Source organism: Lygodium microphyllum, chromosome 20, assembly GCF_053477565.2.
Source record: "Lygodium microphyllum isolate KBCC chromosome 20, Lygodium_microphyllum_v1.1.10, whole genome shotgun sequence".
Taxonomy (NCBI): Eukaryota; Viridiplantae; Streptophyta; class Polypodiopsida; order Schizaeales; family Lygodiaceae; genus Lygodium; species Lygodium microphyllum.
In genome coordinates, this window is record NC_141154.1 from 113,375,035 (window position 1) to 113,400,030 (window position 24,996).

The following is a 24,996-nucleotide window of genomic DNA, read 5'->3' on the forward strand; positions in this document are numbered from 1 at the left end:
GCTTATGTATAATATATAAGGATTTGAATCATAACTTTAAATTGCAGCTTCCATAATCTTACCATGCTCTCACACCTACATTTTGAAAATATTTTTATCATGCAAACAGCACTGATCACACTCTAAAGGCAGTAAGTCAAGCATATAGAACAAAAAATCACAATTTGTGACTGCCAGTGACTCTGAAATAAGTGAAATGAATTATGTACACTAAGTGTGTTACAGCCTTTCATATTGTGCTCTGGTTTGTTATCAAACATTACTTCTGTCAATGAGTACTACCATTGAAGGACCACCATCATAGTTCTCATTTGCCTCACAAAATTGTTATGCCAGAATGGCATACCATTCCACAGAATAGGTACAAGGGAAGAACCCTCAGCTACTATCTTAGGTTCTCTGTCCATAATGAGCTCGTTTTGGATCTGGGTATTGAACACCCTGATCATATACAGTGGGGTCATCATCATCTTCTGCAAGCAGCTTCTCTCCATATTCCACTGTATCTAAAGTCATACTACTGTCCTCGTTCTTTTCTGCAATAGGCACAGATAACATACCTTCACCCTTCAGTAATTTAACTACCTGAAGCATAGTCGGTCTCTTCTCTGGACTATTCTGAGCACACATAGTTGCAGTTTGAACCACCCTCCTTAAATCCGATTCATCACATATCCTACACAATTTTGGGTCTAAGAGCTCCATAAGTCGTCCTTCGGCCACTAGAGGAGCTGCCCATTCTACTATAGTGCGCTTCTGTCCAGATCCAAGCTTCTCAATTGGTTTCCTACCACTAACTAGTTCTAGCAATAAAATGCCAAAACTGTATACATCACAACTTTCTGAGACCTTGCCCCATAGTGCATACTCTGGTGCAAGATAGCCCAAAGTTCCTTTCACTCTTGTTGTAACATGACTTGCCCCTTCTGGAATGAGTTTTGCAAACCCAAAGTCTGCAACCTGCGCCTCAAATTTGGAATCCAGGAGGACGTTGCTGGCCTTCACATCTCGATGAATGATGTGGGGAGATGCATAATGATGAAGATACCTGGTGCACAAATTTCAATCAGAGAACCACCATAATATGCATATTATATAGAGCATTAGCCAAACACATGTTAATGCTTCTGCATACACAAATAAATAAAGGCTTAAGGTCACTTACGCAATGCCTTCAGCAGAGCCTATCGCAATTCGCATCCTTCTGTCCCAGTCCAGATTGCCTTCTGTAGCAAATTGTCCATGAAGATGAGACAGAAGGCTCAGATTTGGCATGAAGTCATAGATAATGAGACGTTCTTGCCCTTCTGCACAATATCCCTTTAAAGATAGCAAATTCTTATGTCGAACTCGTCCCAGTACCTCAACTTCAACAGCAAACTCCATCTCTGCTTTTGAGCTCAGTACTTTCAACCGTTTTACTGCAATCTGAAGGTAAGACAGAGCAGACTTATTACCTTTCTGAATTGAATGCTCTTATAGTTGTTATAAGTTGCATGTGACATGATTCACTTCTGCAATTTCAAAATTGAAAGAAATAACAAGCATGATGTAAATCCTTTGACGTGTACCTCTGAACCATTAGGAAGTTGGCCCCAGTAAACACTGCCAAAACCACCTTCTCCCAGCTTATTCTCATTACTAAAATTACCAGTGGCAGCAAGAACCTCTTTGACAGAAAATATCCGCCACCTTTGTTGTTCAATGATCATACTGTCAAAGAAAAAGACCCTGATGAAGCTACTTCTGAGATAAGAAACACAAAAATGGTAAACTACTCACGCTAGTGGCCTCCTCATAAGTTCCATCAATCACGAACTGCATATACAAACCACAGACATGAACTCACAAGTAGTCCCAACAATCACCAAATTCCTTTTTATTATCCTTCAAACAGCGTAGACCGCATGTCATTCTACTTCAAGATCTTGTTCATATGGTAGCTTCAGTACATAAACAGTGCGCACATGGACTACCAAATCACCAGAATGGACATTTGAAATCTCGAAGGCAGAACGTTTATACAAAGAATTGTGAGAGTCTCTATAGTGCTTCTGTAGAAAAAGCTCCAAAAGAAGCAAATGACAACCCTATTTATGTTTGTTTAATTTTTACAACAAGCACAAATCTTTCTATAGTAGCTTATTAATGCCACACTGCTTGCAGCAGCAAAGCACCTCATCACGTAACAGTAATCCTTCTGCATCGATAGGTATGTTACAGATGCACAAATGAAGCTCATGTAAAGAGCTCCATTTTCTCTTGCAGGTTGTAGTTTATGTAGTATACTTTGGGAGGAGAGACTGATCACTGATTAAACTACACACGGGAAAACAATCTTCAAGCCAGGATAAGCATTGCTGATGCTGGCATGCATTCAGTGGTAAATTGCCATGCAAAAGCAAGTCAGGATAGCTGGATTGGCTTGAACTGCACACTATCACCCAGTGGGCGCTTGAATATTGAAAGATTTTTCCAGAAGCATGCGTCTGAGGTTTGAGAGCATGGCCCATAAATAGGGAGATAACAGGAAAGGTAGCCCAGTCCAAGGAATTGTCAGCTTTAGAGGACCTATGACATGTACCACAAAGGAAAACAGTGATATCCTTTGAAAGTTAAGAGCGTGTGCACATAATATGGATTCCATGGCTAACGACAGTCATGAACCATGGTTCATCACGATTGAGCTCATAGATCGAAGCGAAAAGAGCAAAGTGCATGATTGGAAGGCTTTTCATCGACAGCTCAACCAGCAGGCAAAGTTGCTACAGTTCAAAAATAGCTTTATGATGATGGATGGTAAAAGATGGCATTAAATAGATCACTGATGGGTAGCAAAAAACTGATACATTGAATTAGAGCAGCCAGCCTCTTCTAACGATGCCAGATCAATGTTAACCAATCTAACACAGAGTCAAATGAGAACAATCAAGATATGCCTCTCAAGAGCTGCTTGCAAAAAGGGAGAAAACCACCTACTTGCCTGCAACTCCACCACAGCACAATTTTGCCAGAAAGGCCATGTCTCTTTCGTGCTAGTCAAACCAGCTCTGCTAAGACATGTCCAGCGCGCCAAATTCGTTTTACATCGCAATGTGTTACACACACACACACACACACACACACACACACACACACACTCTCTCTCTCTCTCTCTCTCTCTCTCTCTCTCTCTCTCTCTCTCTCTCTCTCTCTCTCTCTCTCTCTCTCTCTCTCTCTCTCGTTCAAGCCTCACACTCCATGAAGGCAGTTGGCTATGAGCATGCCACTGAAAGGAGAGGCAATCCTCTTTTAATAGCTGCTCTGCTAATCCAATTGGATGATTCCATGTGCAACAACTGAAGAGTCAAATACCCAGAGCCAAATTGAGTCACCCAATTCATCAACTATTCAAACCAATTCATTATTTATTCAGAGCCTACCTTTCTGCTTGTCTCTTGCTGGTCTTGCTTCTTCTGACTTGTTGGGCATGGATGCTGAATTTTCTTTGATACCCGAGGGGGTTGAAGGGTGGAATTAGAGGGAGCCCATCAAGGGGAGCGCCAAGCCGGGGCAGAGCAGAGAATTTTCCCGTCATCATGTTGTCGCCTTCCTGCTCGTCTCCTTGCTACCCTGAAAAGATCCCTCTCTTCTTCTTCTTGAGGCCCAACGATAGGGAACATAATGGGATTTTGAAATCAGAAACAATGGAGGGACATGTCTGAATGCGATTTTTAAATAATGAGATTAATGGGGGACCGTGTCTTAATCGGATTTTAAAATATTGAGCTTTTAAAATCAGAGACTTTGAGCCCTAACATTTAATATAAATATCTCCCTCATCCATATATACGATGGCATGCACACATGAGGGGAAAAGAAGGAACACTCTAGGCTAAGTATATTGGTGAATATTCGAAGCTTCTTTCAAGGTTACAAACAATAATAGCCTTGTAATAGGCTACAAGACATTGGTTAGAAAAATAATGTGCGATGGGCCGGCGGGCTACTCACAACCATGGAACAAAGCTATTATGACATGTGTGCTCATAGTAACTTTTTAGTTGCGCATCCAGGCCTTTTACTTACTATGGTAGGATAACTGGTTCGTCATGTGCATAATAGTAATGGCCATGCATCAACTTGCAAGAGTCATGTTCAGTCAAGTTGTCATGTTTAATCAAGTTGAGGGTCATGCCACACGAAGATCATGACTGGACTTTTCTAGTGCTTAAAATTAAAGTTTCACCCTTTTATAGTAAGGATGAGGCTTTAAATAAGCTAGCACATGCAATTCACTTTCTTGCTATACATCCAAAAAGTACTGTGACAAGTTTGTGTACAACTTTGAACTGCCCTTGAGTTGATTCTTGTTTGATACGGAACTTCATAGAATCAACTTTGGGGTGTTTCACATAGCCCATTTTTAATGAAGAAAAAGCATTTACGAACCAAAAATAGGTCATATCCTAGAATTGGCACTTTTCTTTGTATGCTTTATAACTTTTGCTTATTATTTTAAGTGTCTTCCTTCTCGTTTTACCAACTCACCACTTGTAGATGATATCAACTTACAGCAAGCTTGGATCCTCTCCAATTTTGACATTTGGCTACAAATATCAACAACAAATATTACATGGATGACCAAGAGCCAATTTTGTTTGGGTAGCAAGCCAACTACTAAGGGTTGTTTGCACTAGATCATGTGAAATTGTATTGATAAATACACTCCTTTTCTCACCTTCCAAGTTTATCTGGAAAACCACTTTGATATTCCAACAAGCTCTATTATTTAAACTTGTCTTTCCCTTGCTAAATCAAACCCCTAGGATTTAACCAATACACAAATTTTTTTTTGTAATGCATTCTCTTCATTTCATTGGAGTATAAGATTTAACAACACCAAGGATGATAGGTGCAGCTGGCCCCATAGGACAAAACACAAAGAAACTTAAGGCATATTCCCTATCTTTTTACAACATAGCTTAAAGACCCAGTGGGTGGACTCAACAAACTTAAGGACCATAATAACCTCTTCATTTAGTTGACATGCATAGTCAGCATCTATTGACTAGAGATGGCTCTTGAACAAAATGTTATTCCTTCTCTACCCCAGACAAACTTCAAAATGACAAAAGAGATCAGGGTAACAAGTCTCCCGGTCTTCGTCAGTTCCCCCAAAAAAGACAATTGCAAATCCAAAATTAGCTCTCAAATTAGAGCTGTTCAACCATTTCCTCATCCTAAACCACAATGGTTGGACTGCAGAGTTGGACTGCAGGGCAGTCCCAAAACAAATGCTTCTCATCCTCTTCATGTCTCTTGCAGAGAGGGCAAAGGGGGGATATCGTAAACCTTTTAGCTAGCCATGACCTGAGTGGTAGCTTCCTAAGTAGGAACCTCCACCTAAGACAGCTTAGTCGGTGTAGGAAGGGGTGATTTTCCATACTCTCTCAGCTCTTCACTACTGCCAGGTGAGCAGCGAGGCATGCGGACTACACTTCTTCCATTTATCTTTCACTGTGAGGGGGATTTCCAGGGAGGAAGGCATATGATCTTTCCTGTCTTGGCAATGCAAGAGTTGCTTGCCCCTATAGGGGCTACCAATGCCAATAAGGGAGGATTAGTGTGGGTAATAGGGGAAGTGGGCCAGTCCTGCCTTAAATAGTGCATCATTCTGAGAAAAAATAATACTCTTTGTCAATGAAGCCAATGTGAGCCTTGATAGACTCGGGTGGGAGCCAACATTTTTGTTCAGGTAGCCAAAGTTGGGACCAATATTGTAAGCCTTTTAGGGTCATTGATTTAGCCAGCAAACAATTGACTAAAGCAGGGGCAGTTGGAGGATCAAAGGCAAAGGGGTTGTACCAGAAGGATGATGCCAATTATGCATCTCCCAATTTGCTGAACTCTGTAGACCATGAAGCTTGAGCAATGATGCATTGACAACTCCTAGTCACGCCTTGTGCTGTTGGGGACTGTGGGATCTTTGATTGGGTCTTGATAATAGCAAATTATGTCCTACCATGATGCTCGTTTGCAGTCTTTGGGCTTAGTTAACCGCTCAGTGAGGATGATAGACCAAGGTTGTCCCTTACGCATTCTAAGCAACAAATTAAAGACAAGCCTATTGGCTTTGTCTGCTAAAGGATCAATACATGCACCTCCCTCATCTTTCCTTGTTGTGATGCAATCCTAGCAAATCTGCACCATGCCATTGCCATCATCTCTTTTCTAGAGAAACTGTCCGAATAGCTTCTCAACTAGGGCCCATGAAGCCTTACTAAAGGAGAACAAAGAGGCCATGTAGATTATCAAAGATGATAGCACACTCTTGAGTATTGTGAGCTTCCCAGCAAAAGTAAGTGGGTGCTTGACCATTTGGCAATCTTCCCCTTGATCCTTGTCTAGTACCAGTCAAACATTTGTCTTGTTGTTATGCCTACTCCAATCGGAGCACCTAAGTACCTAATTAGTTCCCCTAGATTTATTGCTTTGAAACCATAGTCTAGCATCCACTCTTGAGGACCTTCCAGGTTGAGGGGAAGAAATTCAATTTTGCTCTTATTGATGACCAATGAAGACAGTAGGGTGAACTCATTGAAAGTCTTCATGAGTGTGTCAACCGAATCCTTTTCAGCGCCACTAAGGAGGGCACTCTCATTTGCAAAGAATTGAGATGTCAAGATTGAACCATCGGACAAGGGCATCCCTTTGATGGCCCCTTCTTGAACCCTCCTATCAATCATATGGAGCAATGGATCCATTATCAATGCAAACAAGAGTGAGGCGACTGGACATCCCTGCCTGATGGATCTTCTGAGAGGGAAGGGCTTAGTCAAGTTACCATTAATACTCATAGTAGATGTGGCATTTGTGAAGAGGGAATTGATCATCCTGATAAAGATTGGACCAAACTTGAAGGCTTCAAGCACCCTTCTAACAAATAACCAATTGATTCTATCATAGGCTTTGTCTACATCAATGTTGATTAAGACAAAGTTTGATTTGTGTGCCAGGGCCATGTCCATTGAGAGCACGAGGTTTAGCACTGCATCTTGTATTCTTTTGCCATTGATAAATCCATATTGCCTTGCATGGACAATTTTATCGAGTAAATTCCTAATCCTGAGTGCAAGTGTCTTGGACAACACCTTGTAGGTGAAGTTCAACAATGTCAGCGGGTGCCAATTGGTAGCTTTGGTTTGTGATGGGGACTTAGGAATTAACTTGATGAGGCCTTGATTGGCCTCTCTAAGCATGCAACTGAATCTCCTGATAGAGTTCATCATGTCAACCATGTCTTTCCCACAGCAATCCCAAACTTTTTGAAAGAATTCAATCGGCAAACCATCAGGGCCCAGGTGCAGTAAAAAGTTGATTGGGATGAGAGTAAATACATTGTAAAAAGATTAAGTTTAGTCTTGAATAACTATCTATCTTATGAAAATTAATCCAAAAAGTCACGATGTCAATGGGAGATGGTGAAGGCACTTCCCATATGCTAATCACAAATGGAGAGAGGATATGACAAATACATGTGTTAAAGAGGGCCCTCCCTCTCATTTGCCACATCATCCATATCTTGCCCATCTTTGGTTTTACCATTAACCTCCTAGGAGGATGGTAGTCAAACTTGCAGCAAAACCTATGGAGCCTTTGAATGTGTGCCTCATTATTGCTCATTCAAATTCATTCCTAAACACATGTGACCTTTGTTAATCTTGCATGGGTATCAAATGCTATGATGATTTGAGAGGTCTCAAGAAATCATATGTGATGCTTATAAAGATATAAAACAAATATACCAATAGGGGTCTTGTTTGCCAAATTTTTCATTTTATGAACCAAGATAAAAGTCGTCCAAACTCTTCACTATTGCATATGAATAGGCTAACAAAACCCTTTTCACATAGGTGTCTCTTCCTTTAATCTAAAAGACGGCTTCACCTTAGGATTTTTAAAGGAGATTCCCATGCAAAATTTGGGGCCTTTTCTTGGAAAAATAAATAAAAGAGGCAATATAAAGGTGGATATGGGGGTTCCCCATTTGTGGCTTGGGTTTAACTCTTGAGTTATTCTTTAAGGAAAACAAGGACGTTTATGTGGAGTTTCTTTCTTTCCTTCTTTCTCTTTCACTGTTTAGGTTTCAAACAATTGTTTCTATAATGAGACATGCAATTTTTAATTTTACAACTAAAGTTATATGCCAATACTGGCTTAGATCTATTTTGGAATGATTTGCCATATGTTGCTCAATTTTTTGTTTTGCTTGAAAATCCTTGATAAAAAATAGGGATTTCTTAGAGGTTCAAAGGACTTACAAAGCCTTTAAAGAGGTCCTTATTGCATGATAATATTCCACATGCATATTAATGCATCCAAGTCCACTATAAGTCCTTCATTCTGACTTGTGGTCGCCTCCTCTATATCAAGATTTCACAAGGGGTGTCAAGCATTGTGATGAATGTCATAGGAGTAATCTATTGATGACAAAGGATTGAATGGAGTTGACTCTTATCATATTGCAACATAATACATGTAAGTAAGGTATATCATAATGGCAACTCACTACTTGACCAAGGGGAAAATGCTAGATCCACAAGGAAAAACAATACAAGGATGATGGCCAAAATCCCTTATGAGCAAGCTATCATATAATTATGTTGCTAAATTGAATTCGTCAATGATCAAGGCACTTGCTTCTTGAATAAAGTGATTGAATACCTCCTCTAAGCCTTCATGTTCATAGAAAGGAAATCATCCTAATTATCCATGAGCAAATGGACAAGTGGAGTCAACAAACAAATTCTTCATCATAGTAATGATTTAAAATCTTTCTCCTTCTAAGGGAGATTAGGAGACAAAGCTAATGGCATATAGAACAACACACAAGAAAACTGCATTGGGCATATAGAACAACACACAAGAAAATTGCATTTAGATCAATGTATTGAACGAATCTAATGTTATCAATGAAGTTCTCGGTGCCTAGCTTGAGAAAGCAATGCAAGAGAAATGGAAAGACTAGGACTCAATGGTCAATAAAAGCCAAGTTGATAGAAATGAGATTATTAGTATGCCATGCAGCCATTGGAGAGAAGGCTTGTAGAAAACCTTGGAATGACAAACAAGTTTGGCAATGAAGCTTTTACATGAGAGATCTAGAACCAATATTCACTAAATCTCTTTAAAAAAGAACTTACTTTTCTTGTTAACAATGACTAGTGTGTCCTTCATGAGTTCATTGAACACATGTTAGATGCTTACAAAGTTCCTCTTCATTCTTTGAATGCACTATCACGTCATTAAATAATGTACCCCACAAATGGCCTATGTGGTTGAAAAATCTTGTTGAATATGGTTGGAGCATTTTCAGCCCAAATGGTATCATTAAGAACTCATACAGACCAAACAAAGCCATGAAGGTGATCTTATGTAAATTCTCAAGCCTAATGCACATCTAATGATACCCACTACCCTACATATATCCATCACATCATCCATCTTAGGAATTGATAAACATATCTTAATCATACTCTTATTCAAAGCACCTTGATCATTGTACATATGCCATGAACCATCCTTTGAAAGAGATACAACATATGGCTTGCTTACAGTATTGCATTGATACAAGAGTATATATACAAGTAGATATAAATGGAAAGTCATGGTGGTAGGTGAACCCCTTGCAGATACAAATGTTCTAGATCAAATATATTATTTATCTAGAAAGAATATCAACTACTATGTCATTTTGGATGAGCTTTTATATCCTTATCTAAATCCTTATCACAACATCTACTATAAAAAGGAAACTCATAATGATCATAGAAATTTTGTATATGGAGTATTTCAATGGATTACATTAACTATATATAATCATAGTTATCATAGGATATATATTTATTATATTCCCACTCTTTGGAGTTTGAGAAATGGGCAACTCTCCTTAAGCATACATTACTTATTAAATAACTAAACCTGGAGAAGTTGCCATGGAGTGATAGATATACTTGTACAAATCCCACCTTTGTGTCTTGATGATGAACTTAGATCCAAGTATAGTATTAGCAACTTTGATATTGTTCATTGTAGAAATGGTAAAATAGAGGGATAACAAATATGATGATGAGGACAAGGCACTTGATATTTGTGATATTTTGAGATGGATTGTAAATCATTTTTATGAGAATGTATGAGATGTTGAGATTTCCCCCCTTAAAGAAAAGTGTGAGGTTGTAGGGAAATTGGGACATGGGAAGAGAAAATGGAAAAGTTTTGAACAAAAGTGAGTGTGAGCATCCCCGAAGCATCAAACATGCATTATGGAATTTACTATTTATTGTCCAAACCATATTTATTTTATTCTATCTAAAATAGAGAACTAAAAACTACACAACATCAACTCCATGAGTGCGAAAACCTATAGCTCTCGTCGCACTTTTCATTTCTAGCTATAGAACATCTGAATTGGATATCATATGCAAAGGTTATGGCCAAAATACAAAAGTGTTGTCAAGTTGCCAATTTAGCTATCCACAACTTCTACAACATGCTCTATATTCACTCCAAATGGGTAGAATGGCTTCTCTTTAGCTCAATAAGCACTCAACAAGGCTCAAATAAGCCCTAGGACTAGGAAGCTCCTTGACAAAAGCTAGGATCAAGCTAGAACAAGTTGGGAGAAGGGAAGACAATGCATAACTTGGGAGGAAGAAATAATAGCTACCATGAAACCTTGAGTTGAAGCTTTGAATTAAAGCTAAAGTAAAGGATGAAGAAGCTCCTTGGATTCCTGATCCAATACTAGTTGAAAGGTAGAGCCTGAGAGGAAGCACACAAGCAAAAGAAAGAGCTATGACAAATGGAGTAATAGAGCAAGACAGAGAGACTCAAGATGTGGGAGCTCTAATAGTCACAATGTGTGACCAACCTTCCCTTATCCAATAGTCACTGAAAGAGTGCAAGAGAGAGAGAGAGACTCAAGATGTGGGAGCTCCAATAGTCACAATGTGTGACTGCCCTTCCCTTATCCAATAGTCATGAAAGAATAAATAATAAAGTGACAATGATGGGTGCCTGTCACCTACAATCTACACGTGTGCAGTCATGATGTGTGTAGTAAATACAAGGTGGTGTAGGCATAGGCACCCTTATCCCCAACACAATTAGAAAAGAAATTAAAGTCTCTTTTTTAGTGTATGTGCATTTGTGGGCGTTTTTCACATGCACACGCGCGCGCGCGCACACACACACACACACACACAGAGGATATAATTAAATGTAACCAACACTCATCCTTCAAGAAAAATCCTTCTTTATTTCTTCAATATTAAACTTCTCCTCCTTGTGCCACATAGCCTTGGGACCCTTCTAGTTGAGTTGAGATACCCAAGGTAAAGCTCTAAATAGTATATACAATATAAAATCCTCAAAGTAGTGCCTAATTCTTGAGGTAGTAGAAGGCCTCCATAGAGGAACGATTCACTCCTATGGGATATCTAATGAGCTAGTGGGGCTCTAGTCTTAATCCTTCTTTAGTCCTACATTTGAGAGAGAAGCCTCCATGAGCCTGACATTGTGTACATTGGATGATTCCATTTTACACAAGGTGTGAGTCCAAGGAGGGCTATGTATCCTAGAAATCAATAACTATATGAAGTTCTTTTTAATAATTATTATTTTAAAAATTATTATTTGACTTTATTTTGAGGATATGGCTAAAAAATAGTAAAGAAATCCTATTTAAATGACCTAAGTAAGGAAGCTATTTTGAATTGTGCGGTAGTATGCCTTGCTTAGAAAACTAAATAATACTTGTGTGCATGCAAAGTGGGTGGATACTCACCCACGAGCTAGTGTATCCTATGGATAGGTGGACCTAATTAGTCAAGTAGCTTTCCAATAAAAAAAATGATAAATTCAAAAGTGTAATACAATGATAGATCCCTCAATCAACTTGTTTTAGATGAAAGTAATGGTGAATTATTGATCTTTGAGGTCATGGAAGCATGCCACTCTCCATGAACCAAGTCTAAATTGATCCATATTCATGTTAAGACCCGAACCCCAAGGGTACAGTGTTTTCAAAACTGGTTCACCTAGGCTGACGCTTCACTCAAGATCTAGGCTGCATAAACCCCAAGATATGAGGATGAACCAAAAGCTACATGGTTGGGCCTCCTCAACATTTCCATTTGTAAGTGTGACATAGTGGTTTTAGGACTCCGATGATAGATTTTGGATTTCATTCTTTTCTAAAGCCCCACATAGAGTGTCTCTAAAGATCTTAGAGATTATAAATTTTTAGCATAGCATCATGATGGTTTATTATGAACTATGCCCTTACTCAACTTGTTTAAATAACAAAGGTCATTGGTATCAAATTGATCTGTAAGACCAACAAGTACATTGCTAATGGGACCTTGGACAAAATACAAGGCAAGGCTTGTTGGCATGGTACTTTGCCAATGTGTCAGGCCATACTATACATATGTGTTTATAGCTTAGATGACTACAATAAGGCCTCCCAAGGATGATATTCCATCTACTACAAAATACTAATCCTACCTACCAAAACAAAGACTAGCATGATTGGAGACCACAAGTAAGGACTCAAATATATGGAGTGACTTTATAAATGATGACAAATGTATGGATGTTAAAAAAGGTAAAGAAGATGTCAAAGCTTTCCAACTATTGTTGTGTAAGCATAGATAGTACATCAATTTGGAAAATCTCTCCTCTAAGTTGAAATCAAGTGGTAGAAAGGTGGAAACTATATATCCAAAACAACCATCAATATAAGAAACATGCCTTAACCCCAAAAATTCAATGAAATAGCCATTGAGCTAAAGAGGCCTCTTAACATTTCTCCACAAACATCTACTCGAGGCCTACAATCAGTGATAGAGCTATAAGGTGGAATCAAGAAGGTTACAACTAGAAAACATGCATGTTCTTTTGAAAGGGAGGCCCTTTTACATATGTGAATAGCCCCTCCTTGTTCCACATTCCAAAAATTTTGGGATGGGCCCAACAACTTCCAAAATCATATTTTGACTCTCTTTTGAGCTTTTATAAATTTGAATTTTAAAATTTTCATCCCTCCTTTACACATGCAAACCATCTAGTTTCCTCCTCTCCTTTATAAAAAGTTAAAATTTTGGGCTTGCTTCAACCTAGATCCATTGCACCTCAAAAACACCTTTGGGTATTTAAGCTTTAGCGTACCAATTTCGTATTGATGTATACTCGACACCTTCTTACTTGCTAGTCATTCCCTTGGCTTTCCCATCACAATTTCCATATTCATAATATGAATGCCCAATTAATCTTCTTGCAAAGTATCCTACATGAGATGATTCATCTTGAGCGTGGTATCATTGGATTGAGCTCTTCTTTCTTGAATGTGCTTTTTGGAAGTCACATTACAACCCTTGCCTCATTCATAGGTTGGTAGATATAATTTTTTTCCCATCATGTTGTATAGATATGACGATAATTACATGACATTATAATGAGTTCTTAGCACTAGATATGGAGAGCAACTAGGCAAGGATTTCTTAGGCTTCTTCATTTGTTTCTTAGTCTTGAGATGTTTCAGTTAGAAGAGGGTAGTAATCTCACTCAAGATGTTTCAATCATAAGAGTCTTTCTTCATTACTTTCTTTGTCTCAAGATGTTACAATTATAAGAGGGCATTTAATCTTGCTCAAGATATGTACACAATTGCTTTAGCCTTTGGCATAGTAAATTCTTTTACTATGGACATAGAATCCAATTTATCCCAACAAGAACACAGTCAATTGGTGCATGCTTAAAGTATGAAGGCTAGATATATCTCATGAACTTGACATCCACAAACATATATATGGATAAGCACCATGATTATGGTATTTACAAGTCACCCCAACATACTTCAAATATGAAGTCTAGATATATCTCATAAAGTTGGCATCCACAAACATATTTATGGATAACCACCATGACCATGGTATTTACAAGTCATCCCAACATGCAAGATTACGCATAGAGAAGGTACCACATTGACAAGATGGACCAATGCAAATATTACAAGAGATAGCTAGATTTGGAGATCCAATATAGGCTTTTGTTCTCTAGAGTTGCATACTCAATTATCTATGTCGTAGTATATTTGAGGAGACTACTAGCATATGTTAACTTTCCAAATGATGATAATAAATAGTTATTCCATATGATAAATGGAGTTTCATAGCTATCATTAGGAACCTAATGTATCGTGTGTAGACAAAATGTATTAAGGTCCTACTATGTTTCAGAGTGAAGTCTTTTATAATTAAATATAGCTTATGCATTTACACATATGGGACATCCAAAAATAGATCTTATGGGCCATATATTGAGTTAGTGGGTAAAGTATTTTTGGAGCTTTAGGCCATAGTTTTGATATCCACATTTTGATTCACTCATCCATTTTTTTCTCTAGTTAAAGTCATTGACTTATTTTGCCTAATTTCGAGAATCTCATCATTTCATAGCAAACACCACTTCACATTTTAACCATTAGCCTTACTATTAATACAAATTGTGCCTCATGCAAGGGTTGCCCATCATATTGAGGCATCTCACAATATTTATACTCATTAATCATGGCCTTTGTCTCAATCTTTTTTGTTTTCTAGTTGTGTGCATTCTAAGGTAGCCATCATCTTTAGGATGCTTAATTGGGGATTCATCAAGTAAGCTTCCTTAAAAAATAGAGAAAGATCAACATTTTTATAAATTCTTGGTCAATATCATGGAGTTCACGCTACTATAGGTGAAGAAGAGGTTGTATAAAAATAGTAGGAGACACAAATGTAGACCTAGTGTTTAAATTTCTCTTAGATATGCATTTACATCAAAGTACATTCCTCCAATCACATTTTACTAATGATTCATACAACTTTTTACTCTTAACCACATCATCCAACCCATCGCTAACATGACAATTCTCACAGTTACTTTCATATGCTTCATGTGTTGTGCTCTTGACAACATATTCTCAACAAATACCATTGGTGCCTAATTGCCTAGCTCAATGGATGGGATTTTTACATTTGACTCAACATTTCATACATTTTCTTGCTTGTCTCATGCCCATAAGTTATTCATAAGAGTGGTTGGACATAGAGTGTTCCCCTTTTCATTAGGGGTTTACCTCTTTATGGATTCAAAAGGTTTTAAAAAAAAGTCAATTTGAAGGTCTTGTATGTGTAAATTTTTTATCTTATCCGTATCTCCAACATTAACTCTTACTTTTGGACTTGGGCACCTTTACTTCTTAGATTCTCATGTTTGGGTCTCTTTGTCTTATCTTGGTCCTTGGATCTGTAACTCCAACATTAACTCTTGCTTTTGGACTTGGGCACCTTTATTTCTTAGATCCTCATGTTTGGGTCTCTTTGTCTTATCTTAGTCCTTGGATCTTGTACTTTTCTTTTATTTGAGGGTAATTTTACCTAAATACTTCTCAATTCATTGGCTTTTCATGAAGAATATGTATGATAAGCCACCTTATCAATATATGTTGGTGATATATGTAGCTTTTAGGTCATTTTGGGCATACATGATATAAAATGGAGTGTGCCTTTTCTTGCCAATCTTTAAACTCTTAAGTGCATTGAGAAGCTCTTTAAGAAGCTCAAATATTATTCCAACAACAAGGTTGGTTCAATCATAACTTAGATATTTGATAGACTTTAGGGTTGAATGTATTTTCAAGATTTTTGGCTATGTTGGCAATAAAAAAACCAACTAGGTATTTTGCTTAGTTTCATTGATAAGGAAAGACTATGTCAAGCCAAGGCTTGTAACTACTAAAAGGTCCACCTTATGAATTCTCTATCTTCTTTGACTCCAATGTGCTTGTGCAAGAAGAATACTTCATATAAGCACATCATTATCTAGAAGCTTGCATAATGTATAAGATGACCAACAATTGCACCTTCTATTGTGCCAAATGTTAGGGCCTTTTATAAAGATTTGCAAAGATAGAGACTTTGGACTAAAGAATTAAGGAAGAAGAACTTATTCAATGCCTTCTTGCAGATTTGAGAAGAGAACAAGCTTGAAAAGTAGCCATAAAGACCCCAAAGTGATACTACTACAAATAATATGGGTAGATCCAATGGAGAGTAGTACCAATGAGGCAAATCACAACAAACAAAGAGAAGAGAAAGGTCTATTGAAGATTATGTCGGTAAATTTACTATTAAGCAAGTCTTCAAGAAAGTCAAGTTGAACCGATTTGATGGTGAAAAGAAGATAGTGGAGGATTTAGAAGCATGGCTTGAAAAGCTTGAAGATTCCTTCACCCTACACGAAGTTTTCAAAGATTTGAAGGCAAACATAGTGATCTTGCAAATCCATAGTGAGAGAGAGTGGGAGGGAAATAATGCGAGAGACAATGGTTCGCTTAAACTTCATTACCCTTAAAAACATATGTTATTAATAATGTTATATTCATATGTTGTGCAATAATTTTAGAGATTTAATAATTGCCATCGCTTGCACAAGTCCCAAGCTGAGTGTCAATTTGAACGATAGAATGGCTGATAGTGATGTACGACCTTTTTAAAAGCTAAGCAAAGTTGCTGAACTTTCTAGCACCTAAAAGGTATACACAGCCTTTGAGCTGTCTTTCCGTCGGTGACATGCTAGGCTTCTGGAAGATTCTCTACGTGCTCCAATCTCCATTGAAAGCTATATGTATAATACGGAACCTTTGAATGCACCCATGGATTTTTGTTGCGCAGATTACAGGTATCGCCAAAACTCTGTTTCCTGAATCGTCAGTGAAACCACTTCCAATCTTTGCAATGGGGGGGCAAAAGCATTCCTGATTTGGGAAAAAATGGCAGCTGGTAGTTATCAGAGTTCCAGCGCAATGCCCAAACATAGTGCCAAAAATGAGTTGCAGGAGTTCTTGGTTTAAGTTGTCGAAGAAGAGCATGTATCATTTGACAGTACAGATGCAGCGAAATTCCAAACATGGTTGCATTGTCGAAGAACGAACATGCAGTTGTTGAGGTTATAGATTTCCCACGATTATATATCTAACTTTAAATTTGATTCCAAGTAGTCAAGTTGGGGGCATTTGGTCTAGTGGTATGATTCTCGCTTAGGGTGCGAGAGGTCCCGAGTTCAATTCTCGGAATGCCCCATGCTTGTCAGGTACCTTTTAAAACCCCTAAATTGGATTTTTGGATTTGCATCCCAAAAGGCCTCTTTACAGCCGTTTCACGCTATCATGGACCTTTAACCTTTTTGCAGGCCCCCTTATCGAAAGTCTCAACCAAATGGACTTGTATATGAATTTGTCGACCTTCTTGTTGGTACACATACTTTAGTCTTGTGGGTGCTCATTTAGTTCTTTTATAGGGTAGTGAACACTTGTTGCTAAAAGTATATGCTAGTACCTAGTTTTTACATTAGCCCTCTTAATGTTGAGATGGTTGAAACTTGGCAAGCTTCTTATCTCCACATTGTGCATTGCCTACCAAAGCATATTCGAGACCTTTTGGTTTATTGATTGGTGGAACTCAACTACCGACAAATGCAAAGGCAACCATTGACAACTCATGGGTAGGTAAGCTCCCCTACCCAAAAGAATAAAGAAAATGGGCAAGGAATATAGTGACTATTATTAAGGAAGCCAATGTGAGATAGAAAAGGGGTTGGACCTACCACATATGTGGGGTTTCGGTTGGTCTTTCAACACACTAGTCGGTAGCCCCCCTCACCCTTATGTAACCACCCTTAGTGATCACACATACAAAATAAGTTGTCCTTTTCTATCCCTTTTATGTAAAACTTTTGTATCACAAAAACAAACACAAGGGCACAAGCTTGCCTTGCAACATTGCTCGTATTGTGACCATTATATAAACATACGCCTTTAATGGTAATGCTAACAAAATAAAACCATGCAAACAAATAAGCAAGCATTTGTTGTAGGTCGTTACAAGGGCAAGGGATAGTATTCTTTTACTAATGGTTAAAAGAATAAGTTGGATTCTATGTAGACCTTTAGTGGAAATTGCACCAACAAGGGTAATAAGATGAGACTTTTTTTATCATTTTGCAAATATAAAGGTCACATTATCAAGGACCATTGGAAGTTACAAGGTAAAGAGAAGAAGAAAAAATCACACTGTTTTAGCAGTTGCTAATGTATTAAATTCTAGTTCTAATATGCATAATATGGTAATTTTTAATACTCATGTTTGGTATTTTGATGGTGGCACTAGCAAGAATGTTACTCCTCATAATAAGGAGTTGTTTTGTTTATTGGAAAATCCTTTGTAGAAAGGCTTTGTTTAATGTGTAAATAGCACCTCATATTCTATTCAAGGTATTTGTAAAGTGTAGCTCAAAATAGGAAATGGTGATACACTTACTCTTTGATTCATGCTTCATATAAAGGGTTCCGTTTGTGAATAATAGACACATGATTCATGATCACAAAGATAGTGATATTATTATTACTTCAAGGGCACTATATTATGGGCTTTAGAGAATCTTTTACTAATCTTAATAGAAGGTGGGGGTGTGTGCCACATGGCATGCTCTGGCCCCTTTTTGTGCTTGCCATATGTGTCGGCGTCTCGCAACCCACCCTGCAAGTCGCGCTTATTCACCTGTGCTCAGCCCCTCACACCTGCGCGCACAAACATCTCGATTAAAAAAGGTGGTGACGACTATCCTGTGCCACGCTTGCCCTCTATTTATCCCATAGGCATAGATGATCTTTGAGAGACCATAAGGACAATACAAGATGAAGGTTTGCAAACATCTAGATTGCGTGATCACACATGCCCATACATCATGCGTAATAACGAAAGCATAATTTCAAAAAATGTTGGAACTTGGACCGAGTGTCAGATAATGTTGGAGATACTATGGATATAACATTATATACATGTTGTAAAAATTTTACATTTATTTGGATCATGTTAGTCATAAACGTATCATGTTTATTATAAATGTAAATTTTATATGTGCTAATATATGTTTATAGAAAAATAAATATAAAATGTGTTTATAATGTTTGTTTTAATTTTTTAATAATATAAATATATTTATAATGAAATAAATATAAAATGAGTTTATCATGAAACACACACACACACACACACACACACACACACGGAATAATCAAAAAGGGTTTTGCCAACATTCGAATGCTTGGAGAGAGGTGATTAAATCCATTGAGGTTGGAGCCAAACTTGAGCTATGCATAGTTGGAATATGTCTTACTATGTCCCCATATCATGGTGTTCATCTTTTATGTCCAAGTCAGTTGGATCTCACGCTTCACCAAGTGTAGGGTGGAGGATCACAACATGCAAGAAGAAGAATAAAAGCAAGGTGGTTAGGAACAATAGTAAAAGGGCATCACCACTTTTCTTGAATTGAATAGACTTGCTAAGCTTTGGGCAATGTGACTAGTAGCTTGGGTAGCACATGGGCAAGTTTGGTGCCAAGGTGGCAATAACAAACGTGATGCCATGCATGTAGTATGGGAGTTCGATACAATAACAGTATTGCACACTTGACATAGAATTTCAAACAACATAACTTCCACAAAAATTGTAAGTTAAAAGTGTATTCATTTGCATAGTTTCTTTTGGATTCAAGCATTGTGCAAACACAATATTCCATTTACGTTTGTTATAGATGTTTCTAACACATCAAGCTTCCAAAATACTATTGATTTTATGGGCTAAAACTTTGATGTATCCATGCTTCATGAATGTAAAGGAGCATATATATATACATGCATTCATACATAGATGCATATTCCATGTCATCCACAAGCAAAACATTGATTGTGCTAGCATGTTACTTTATGTAGAACATGACATACCCACATTTGTTGTACCATGGTATGTCTCAAAACATACCATTACACAATGGATTGGGTACTAAAGTGGTTGAGGTCGAAATCGCTTTAGTAGCCAATTGATGATATAAGATTAAGAGTTGATACTATTTAAGGTGTAGAAAACGTGCTAGAGAAGCCACATAGTAATTATGTAAGTGTTTGAGTTGAAAAGTTGGACATTTAAGCTAATTCTAGCTTAGCCTCTTTAGTAGCCAATGCATTGTGTAATTAGGTGAGACTTCATACCATTTAGACCTAACATTTAGAAAGTGGAAAACACACATAGAAGTTGCATAATGATGATCTAAGTGTTTGAGTTGAAAAGCTAGCCATCTAAGCTAATTTCTTTGACTTAAAGCTAAAAAGGTCACCTAAGTATTGAACATCAAGACCTTCAATCAAAGAGATTGTTGGTAGCTATACAAGAAAGATGAGATAGAAGGCCTTTTGATGATATCAAGGAGGCAACCAAGAAGTGAAGCATGCATGAAAATGAAGCACCACAAGAGATGTGTTAACCAATAGTAATAGTGATGCTTCAAAGTTTGGCACGAAGTGCCAAACTTAGGTTGGTGCGTAGCGCCGAGAGGAAACTAGGCTTAGAGCACCTAATGAGTGTTTATGAGGGAGTTTTCCATTATGCATATTTTCAATATATCATTTAAAGGTTTGGCTTGGGGATCCCGAACCAATAGACTCCCAAGCCTATATGGCACAAAGAGAAGAAGTTTGGTATTTAAGAAATAAAGAGAACTTTTTCTTGAAGGGTGAGTGGGGATTATATGTATTCTTTATCATGTGTGTGTGGGTGTGTGTGCTCTTATTATTCAAAGATTTTAGAGGATGTGTCATATTCTTAGGGGTGCCATATGGCACCCCCTTCTCCTTCCTGTCCTCTCTCTTTCCTTTGAGCATTGACCCTCTTTCTCTTCTCTCTCTCTCTATACACACACACACACACACACACACACACACACACACACATACACACACACACAGGGTTTTTAAAGAGAAGGGATGATGAATAGAGGAGTGCACCTCTCTCTCTCTCTCTCTCTCTCTCTCTCTCTCTCTCTCTCTCTCTCTCTCTCTCTCTCTCTCTCGACTGGCCAAAGACCAAGCCACTTTTAACCCGATTGTCAAGCCAACTCCTAAGAGTTGTTGCACTGTATAGGTGATCCTGATAACTAATTCTTGCAATTCAGTCTAGCCTTCCTTTTTATTCGTGACACTTATTAGCAGTAGTCCAACTAATTGTCTGAACAAAACTTGGTAAGCTTATTCAATCTCATATTTCATTTCTTTAAACAGCTAGGTCTCTATGTTGGGTACTAGAATGCTAACCTAGGAAAACTACGGCTTCTCCCCATCTCTCAGGGGCAGCTCCTCATAATTTGCTCCTGCCAAGCTAGTGGCGGTTTATCCAGGAAGTTTTAATGTTTGATTATAAGAAATTTGTTTCAAGATATAGATCCCTTGGATCTATTCGAATATCTCCATTTAAATTCCTTTTTATATTTCTCTTCTCCAACTGATTAAAATTAATTCATTTTATTTATTTATTTAATAGCAAACATTCAAATCAAAACATCTAATGTTCTAAAAATCCATAAACTTTAATCCCCTTGATAAACGTCTCCCCTCTCCGTACTGCAATTTTGTCGTTGCTTTTTAATGTTTAAATAATTAATTCGTTTTGCGAGTATAACGTCCTTTCTTTCTTCTTTTTTACTAAATACAAATCAGAATAAAAACAGATACTCTCTGCACTCTAACGTAAGCACATACATAGTTCATTTTTAAATCCCCATATTTCCCTTTAATTTATTTGTTAGTCCTAGTGGCCCTCCACTCTTCCTTGCAATCAGCTGATAATCATTTTTTAATTCGAACAAAATATAGATCCTAAATATGGATGCTGAGGCTTTCCCTCATGCCATCAAAATGATTATCTTATTAAGTTTCTGATATTTGTAATTTAAATTTAAGGTTATAATTTTCTTATCATCAGCAAACATCATAAAATATTATTGTATCTCTCATTCTTACCCATCCCTGTGTTATTTAATAGTACATCACGTATTGTTTTATTTACTCAAAATAAAAACACCATGTTTATATGAAAATGTTTCTCTCAGTAGAATATAATTAAACTGTTATTTCTTTTTGTTTTAAAGCTCACAAAAGTTCATCAGCAATCAAGAATTGTCTTTTTAGCCTTTCATATAAAGATCCATGTTTTTATTGATAGATAACACATTTTATTTAAATGTAAACTATGATTTTTCTTTAAAAATAACATTTTTAATTTTTAAATATATCAAATAATTTTTAAATATTATGAAAAATTTAGTAAATTCCTAAGGACATAGCCTTTATCAGAAACATATCATAAGTCATATTGGATCAACTAGAAATTTTGTAAAAATTCATATATGTCAATTTTGAACCATTTTAGAGCATTTTTCACTATTTTTAATTTTTAGAAAATAATTTCAGGTGCATATAAATGTAGACAATCATTCAGCACAAGAAAACAGGTTTCAAAGCATTTTCAAAAAATATTAAATTGAACATTTACTCATACTATATCATTTATTTTAGTTAAAGGAATTAAGACGCTTACGTATTAAACCACGGGTTGTTGTCATGTCTTTGGAGACCATGTCCTCCTGCAATCCAGCCAATGTCTACCTTCTAGCCAATTGTATCAAATGCGAGCTCATCATTTTGTTTTGCTTCCCCACAGTTTCCCCAGATGCTATTCCTATGATCTCTAATTATGTGGTTACATTAATGCTCCATTTCCATGTTTAGAGGGAAGGCATGGCAATGATCTTCAATTTGATGGCGATGGTATTTTGATGTTGGAAATGCTTTCTTCCTTTCCCTCTTTACTAGGTGCCATGCAATCTTCCTTCTCCCTCTCTATCTTTCTCATCATGTGCATTTATGCTTTAGAGGTAAAAGATGGTAATTGAATATTGAGGCATAGCAATGATGATCAAGAAAGTGGTGAGGATGATCCAGAAGAAGATAGAGATTGTAGACGAATAGTGATTCAAAATCTCTCTCTCTCTACCAGTCAATAAGTTAAATACGGAGGAAGGAAGTTCTCTCCTGGGACCTGGGTATTGCCACAGAATTAAAGGGCAGAATTAAAATGGTAGGATTATTAGGGGTCCCTCAGCCCTGCTGAAGCATATATATGCATAATGCAGCTATATTTGCAGAGAAGCAAATGATGGGTCTCTCTCTCTCGTCGTCCCAGAGGGACGAATTTGGGAAAGGAGAGGGAGCCTAAGTGGCGCCCCTTCCCAAAAAAAAAATCTCACGCCCTTTCGTCTCTCTCTCTGTGTCTGTGCGCGCTTGTCTCTATCGTGCTCCCAGATTGAATCAGATTGGGGGATAAAAAAAATTGTGTTACTCACGAGGAACGGGGTGTGGCAATGGCATCTCTCTCTCTCTCTCTCTCTCTCTCTCTCTTTTTGTGAGCCTACAATCAAACGCCTAATATAAAAATACTGGCAGTGTATGGAGTTGTCGGATTGTCTTGTTGACCAAGGTGCGATCAAGAAACACTTAGATCATAATCTCACGCAACTGCCATGCTTCATCATCTTCCTTGTATGGCGCCTTGTATCAGAAGCACATGCAATTGCAATTCTATCTCCTTCCTGAAAATCTCTCTCTTTCTCTCATAGCCTTGCAGTCACTAACAGTGCAAGATGAATGGAAAGGAAAAATTCCCCAATGCAACACATCGGCATGCGTCGAGAGGCATTATGGGTCACAGACCTTCGACAACCAATCATGCTTCACCATGGACTTCACCAGAATCGAGGTGCCATTGGGATAGGCCCATCGATGTTTTGTCGCTGATTCCTTCCTGAATAACCTCTCTCTCTCTCTCTCTCTCTCTCTCTCTCTCTCTCTCTGTCAAGTGAGAGAAGAGATAGCGTCGGCCTTCATCTTCCTCCCACTAGGCACGCAGAGTGCTACTATCATGACAAGAAGGAGCACAAACCGTTGCATATTCATAGCTGGATGGCAGAGAAAATTCAATGCCTGGGGTGCTTGGCATGCGCTGTATCCATAGACCGATTAGCCCAAGTTCTTGTAGAATAGGTTGAACACATGCAGGAATTAACCCCAGATCTTCTCCACATTCGTCATCATCAGCAGGCGCCGTTCGAAATCCAAGGCTCCCCTCTTCTTCTTCACGATCGTTTTTTTAATGGCCTCTTTCTTCTTCTAATTTTCTTTTTCTTCTTCCTCAATTCATTTCCATAGCCCAATTTTGCGACCCTTGGCACCACATAAAGGGCATTTACATTCATTAATGTGGTGTCCCTTTTAGCCCCTAACACCTGACATCCATGAGGGACTAATTGTGAAATAATTGAGAATCCTCCCATGTGACCAAGTGTTATACAAGATGTCAAATGCCTTATCCATTAGGCACTCTTACAATCATTTTACATTTTTGAGAAAACTTGGGAACATAAATGTATACATCAAAGTAATTGATTCGAGAGATTTTGTTGGCATTGATTAATGAAATAAGTCCTCCTCTTGAACTCTTCCAAGTGCATGGTTCTTGTAGGATCTTGGTCTCGCAGTGGTACATCTGGTCTTTGCCTGGGATGCCCCCTTTGGAGTACTCTGTCCTTGTTAAGACCACCTCTCGAAACAAACTTCATGAAAGAGAACCTCTGGATACTTTCGACTTGTGTTGCTTGTTATTGAAAGTAACATCTGCATCTTGAGGAGGGAAAGTTGATAGATGGATAACGAGAGTTGTAGTAGTCAATTATGACAATATTAAGGATAGTAGACTAAAGCTAAGACAAAGCACATGGACGAGGTAAGATAATATGTGAACATGCTTATAAGATTGAAAGAGAGATGAAGTATTTAAGGTTGCATTAGGAGTGTAGTGATATGAAGCAAAATATTGGTGGAATGATATGAAAGAGGATTCTAAAACAATGCATGTGACATGGCGGTCAGTATAGGTGATGTGCGAGGTAATTGGAGTTGCGAGGTTGATGGCAATGGGGAGATGCCAATATGGTCGGTGATGTTAGCTGGTTATGGGT

At 37.8% G+C, this 24,996-nt stretch overlaps 1 protein-coding gene and 1 non-coding gene across 8 annotated transcripts; one reads left to right on the forward strand and one right to left on the reverse strand.

Annotated features, from left to right (window-relative positions):
* Nucleotides 1-177: 177 nt before the first annotated feature.
* Nucleotides 178-23,783, reverse strand: LOC148019274 (PTI1-like tyrosine-protein kinase At3g15890). Of its 7 annotated transcripts, XM_087660864.1 has the most exons (5): nucleotides 2,984-3,085; nucleotides 1,783-1,818; nucleotides 1,572-1,713; nucleotides 1,166-1,428; nucleotides 178-1,048 (listed from the first exon to the last, which is right to left on the reverse strand). In XM_087660864.1, the coding sequence occupies exons 2-5, from the start codon at nucleotides 1,806-1,808 to the stop codon at nucleotides 391-393; spliced, it is 1,089 nt and encodes a 362-aa protein (XP_087516990.1). In that variant the 5' UTR covers nucleotides 1,809-1,818; nucleotides 2,984-3,085; the 3' UTR covers nucleotides 178-390. The 7 variants fall into 7 exon arrangements, with proteins under 7 accessions (XP_087516990.1, XP_087516992.1, XP_087516986.1 ...); XM_087660866.1 differs by lacking the exons at nucleotides 1,783-1,818; nucleotides 2,984-3,085 and adding an exon at nucleotides 22,521-23,783; XM_087660860.1 differs by lacking the exons at nucleotides 1,783-1,818; nucleotides 2,984-3,085 and adding an exon at nucleotides 3,423-3,729.
* On the forward strand, nucleotides 17,099-17,170 carry TRNAP-AGG (transfer RNA proline (anticodon AGG)). The gene has a single exon. It is a non-coding gene; the product is annotated as a tRNA-Pro (tRNA).
* Nucleotides 23,784-24,996: the final 1,213 nt, after the last annotated feature.